Source organism: Solanum tuberosum, unplaced genomic scaffold (genome assembly GCF_000226075.1).
Source record: "Solanum tuberosum cultivar DM 1-3 516 R44 unplaced genomic scaffold, SolTub_3.0 scf00175, whole genome shotgun sequence".
In the NCBI taxonomy this organism is placed as follows: domain Eukaryota; kingdom Viridiplantae; phylum Streptophyta; class Magnoliopsida; order Solanales; family Solanaceae; genus Solanum; species Solanum tuberosum.
Genome location: NW_006239098.1, coordinates 52,769 through 58,017, shown reverse-complemented (window position 1 = coordinate 58,017; position 5,249 = coordinate 52,769). Strand labels below are relative to the sequence as shown.

Sequence of the window (5,249 nt, the reverse complement as noted above, 5' to 3'; positions counted from 1 at the left end):
ACAAAAGAATCTGCAATATTTATTTTTTCTAAGCTTATTATTCAAATCTTCGCTTAAATAAGCAATAATATTTACTATAACATATACTTTATGAATTGGTAATCACATGCAATGCACATGTCAAAAAACTAGTATATAGAGAGATTACAAGGGTTGAAAATTGAAATACCAAAATATCCACACACAAAAAAAGAGTGATATTATTTAGTAAGTACCAACATTGACTACCACTTATTATAGTTATATATAAATAATTAATATAGTAACATAAATATGGACTATGTTGCAAAGACATGCAATATATGCTTCTGGTCTTTTTCCCTCTAGCAAAAGGGAAGAGGAACACCATTCCAATCTTTCAAGCAATTAAGTAATGGATCTATCAACATACCTTCATTCATGGATATTAATACCTTGTTAATTTCTTCTCCAGGTGATTTAACTTTCTCACCAGTCAAGAAATTAATCTCTAGTTCCTCTCTAACAAACTTGTACAATGGATAGGACTTGCATTCTTTAATTCTATTAGGAATGGATGACTTGCAATTATCAAAATCACATCTAGCACTCTCAATTTCTTCAGACAAAACAACTTTCAATTCTTCCTCAAATGCACTGATTTTTTGGAAGATTGAATTACTTAAAATTTTCTCCTCGTCACGAGCATGATCCATCAAAATTTGTCGTAACTTTTGGATCAATGGATAGTTAGCATTACAAGGGTCATCAGCATATGCAAAAACATATTCGCTATCAACCACTTTGAGCAAGTCTTTCTCACAAAACCTAATTGAAAGGTGATCAAGCTCTCCATTTTGGCTTACTAGGCTCACTGCATTCTTCACCGCGGCTTCGAGATTTTCTTCCAAGTGTCTCAAATCAATGGCTTGACAAAGTGCTACTAGATAAGTTGAAGACATGAGTTTTAAAATGTCCACTGCCTCAGATGTCTTTCTTGAGGATATTAAAGCCAAGGAATTGACATCTTGATTGTGTTGCTCAGCACTTTGGACATGGTTAGTCACTGGATTGGCAAGAAATTGAAGTTCAGAACAGTAAGAGGCCATGGAAATTTCAGCACCTTTGAAACCGTAATCCAAGCTAGAACTCCGACTCCCGGATAGATTTGAAGGCAATCCATTACTGACAAGATCAGAAAATTGTGCAAATATAAGTTTTCCAATTGAGGCAAGTGCTAGCCTAGTGTTGTCCATTGATACCCCTATTGATATCCCTTGAAAATTCCCACCATGTAGTGCCTTATTTCTCGAAACATCAATCAAAGGGTTGTCATCAACCGAGTTAATCTCTCTCTCGATCATCGTGGTTGCTTCTCTAATCACCTCTATTTGAGGACCTAACCAATGTGGAGACTTTCCAAGGACGTAACAATCATGTTTATTACGTTTTTCATCAATTTCCATAACATAGGAATTACTTCCATTCAAAATATGTTGTCCATGCATTGCTTCAACAAAAAATGCTGATAGAACTTCAGAAAGGACAACAAGAATGTTAGTCTCATAAAGAACAATGGATGCCAAGCCAGAACCAACACAAGTGCCATTCACCAAGGCTATTCCTTCCTTAGGCTGCAACTCAAAGAATCCAGTGTCAATGCCAACCTCATGAAAGGCCTGGACAGCATTCAATAGTTCTCCGTTAGGTTTAGTAGCTTTAGAGTTGGGTCTCCCCATTAAAAGCCCAGCAATATAGGATAGTGGTACCAAGTCACTACATGAAGTGTGGACGGGCAAACATGGGGTGATATTATTGTTGAGAAATTTTGTCATAGTTTCCAAGATCTCAAATCTTATGCCAGAGTACCCTTTAAGTAGAGTATTGATTCTCACCAGCATGGCGGATCGCGTGGCGGATTGTGGCAATTTTGTATGACTATACATCATTTCATTTCCAAAGACTCCGGCATTCAAAAACCTGGTTTAGATAAATTTTTCGTCTATCAAATAAGTTGATTGTCTGTCCAAAATTTATCTAACCACTAATAAATGCTTCGGCTAAACATGTACAAAGTAAAGACAATTTTTCAATCTTGTAGTCTTCAACTAAAGATATGTGAAATATATCAAAATGCTCTTTAATTTTGTGGTCTTAATTGAACCTATTATGTGTAAAGTTAAAAATAAAGAATCGTAAAAAAAAACACATTTTGTTTAATAAACTAAAAACAAAAGTAAACAAACAATTTACGATAAGTATTAAAAGAGGTTGTTTTGGAATATTTCTAAGTCTTTAGAAGGATACGACCGAATTCAGAGGTGTTGCGGTACTTATTCCTCAGAAAATTAGCCAATTTTAACCAATTTTTTACTTCAACTTCTACTTCTAAAAACACGAATACCATACCATTAATATATTAAAAATGATCCTTTAACGGTATTTATCCCTTTAATTAATAAAAATAGTATAATTTTCGTTAAATATGTCTTTAGTAACATTTACACTATTTATAAATATCATCTATAGTCTATAGGGCAATTACATCCAATGATAATAAACTAATGCCGATAGCTGTTGTAGCACTATTTCTTCCAAATTCAGAATTGTGATTGCATTTAAGGCATTATCATATATGTCTTCCAACTTTGGGTGTGCACAAATAAATAGTTAAACATGTATAGATTTAAGAAAGTAGATATAATCATTCTACATGGCGTCCTCGTCCTACGTGACGTCTTATATGTTATGTCATGTAGGGCAAGCGTGTACTACTTATTTGACTTTATATAAATTTAAGTATCTACTTGTGCACATAAGAAATTAGACACATAAATACCAATTAAAATCAAATTAAAAGACACATCATGCATGTATATTATTATGACCTTACATTTTATTAGCCAACCTCCAGCCTTAAAACAATATAATAAGGACTAAATGTCGTTTCAGAGAAATTACTCAGGCACTAGTATTCATTTTTTGTCAATACTTTTACTTTGTCAATACTTTTACTTGTGGGAGTTAATGGTTGGACCACTTTAATCTAACAAGAAATATCCTTGAAGAAAAATACAGGCAATTTTTTTCCTTGACTCCCCACCCACCCATGCTTTCCTTTCCCTTTGTTTATTGTTTAGTTGAATGTGGAAAGCGTCAAAGACTATATATGTTCCTTATTAGTAGTTGAGATCAAATTGCCTTGCACTTACTCAATCTTTCTATACTATTAAAAATCAAAAGACTTGAAAATACCTTTTTATTTATATATATTTTACAGTAAAAATAATATAATAATAATTAAGTTTATATATGTATCTACTATCTATCTAACTTCTATAGACTATATTAAAAAAGCGAGAAGTCCTACACTAAAAATGTTGAAGGGAAGGTTATCCTCGTTGAAGCAATAGAAATTTGTACAATGTTGAAAAACGCTATGGAAAAGGAATGGTCAAAGGTGTAATTATTATATTATCAGATGCGAAAAATCTAGTGAATATGAAGCTACAAGAAAATTTTCAATTTGAAAGCTTATGAGGTGTTTTGAAAAAGTTGATTTGGTGCATATTTCAAGATTTAGAAATATAATAGCACACTATTAGCAAAGTTTTCTATTTTGTTATTATATAAAGTTGTTTGATTTTTTTGTTCTCCCTAATTGAATTGTAATTGATGTTATGGTATCATTTGACTCTTGGAAACCGTTTATAAATTAAGATAACTAGATTGTTGGTCGAAAAAAAACTAAAAAAAGGACCAAAATACTCTTTCACCACTTAAAAAAATAATGATAAATAATTTTTTTAGCTAAACATTAATATTTGTTTCTAATCCTATTCAGGGGTGAATCACATAAAAAAATTGGTTAACTATGAGCTATTTCGAAATCGGCGAGTAGATAATTCCAACTTTTTCATAGTAGTGATTTGAATTGGACAATTTTAATCTTTAGATTTTTATTATTGAACCATACATTTTTTGCAATTTTTCTTTTATATAAAAAAAAAATAAGTTGTGATTTTCACTATATTGAGAAGTCTAAATTAAATTGTTTCTCATTTTATATTAAAAACGATGATCATGTAAATGCTTGTCATTAAGGATAAAATAAAAAGATTTAAATTAAATTAGTTTTAAATTTCAAAAAATAAAAGGGTCCTTTAACAAATTAAAAAATAATCAAAGATGTAATGCAGTGAATGACATTGTTTTGTCCTAAACCAGAGTTCTTGGACTTGAGCTCTAGCTGACTCTGACTTCTGAGTAGGGAATCCCCCCTCCCCCCGAACGGAGCCTACACAACACTTAATTCAGATCCTTAATGGGGATATTAAACACAAAATAAAAAAGAAAAGGATAGGAGGGAATACTAATTTTTGTTTACCTTATTAGCTCCTTCTGTAGAGCTGCACCTTGTTTTGTCCTCCTATGTGATGTTGCACCAAAACCTGTGGTAACACCATTACTATCAGTCCCTTTATTCATGCCTTCAATGATCCAATCACTGCTCGCCTTGACGCCAGCCCTTGCTGCTTCCGACAGCTCCACCTTCACAGACTCCATGCCCGACCGGGTGGCTATGGCAGCCACGTTACCTATTGTTAGCATCTCACCACCACCTAGTCGGATCACCGGCTTCCTAAACACGTCCACCATTTTCTTGACTTCATCATGGTGACTACCTTTGAGAGTGTCTTCTGCCATGTTCCAACACAAAGGATCATATCGTTGTTGATCGTCACTCTTAATACTAAAATCTTGACTATAGTCCATTGCTAAGTAAAGGGATGAGGGAATGTGAGGTTGGTTTTGTTTTGCTTTTTTTTTGTTTGGTTGGTGGAGTATTAGATTTATTTGAATTTGGTGAGATTACTAAGACAAAATATGAGAGTTTAAATAGAAGGGAAAATACAGTGTCATTGAGGGAGTGTTTGGTAGGGATGGAGGAAAAATCCCTATTTCAAATTAGTGGATAATTTAATTTATTGATTAGTATTTATAATTTAAACTGTGAGAACTATATATATAAGTGTTTAATGAGAAATTTTGAAATATAAATACGAGTGTAATTAGAATATTTTAGTGAAATGATTTCTACATTGTTATGGTAATTAAATTAATTGGTTTTCAAATTATTTTCATAATAGGAGTATCAATTGAGTTACACCTTGTTTGGGTGGTTGCTATCGGTTGTATTGGTTTGTTAGTTTAAATACAATATTTTTTTTAGTGTTACTTAAATTCTATTGTATTATATCGTTTAAATCTATTGTTACGTAACAACGAAA

The 5,249-nt window shown here is 32.4% G+C and overlaps 1 protein-coding gene across 1 annotated transcript; it reads right to left on the bottom strand.

Annotated features, from left to right (window-relative positions):
• Positions 1 to 213: 213 nt before the first annotated feature.
• Positions 214 to 4,807, bottom strand: LOC102605661 (phenylalanine ammonia-lyase-like). Its single transcript, XM_006354243.2, has 2 exons — positions 4,346 to 4,807; positions 214 to 1,938 (listed from the first exon to the last, which is right to left on the bottom strand). The coding sequence occupies exons 1-2, from the start codon at positions 4,732 to 4,734 to the stop codon at positions 324 to 326; spliced, it is 2,004 nt and encodes a 667-aa protein (XP_006354305.1). The 5' UTR covers positions 4,735 to 4,807; the 3' UTR covers positions 214 to 323.
• Between the last annotated feature and the right edge of the window lie 442 nt (positions 4,808 to 5,249).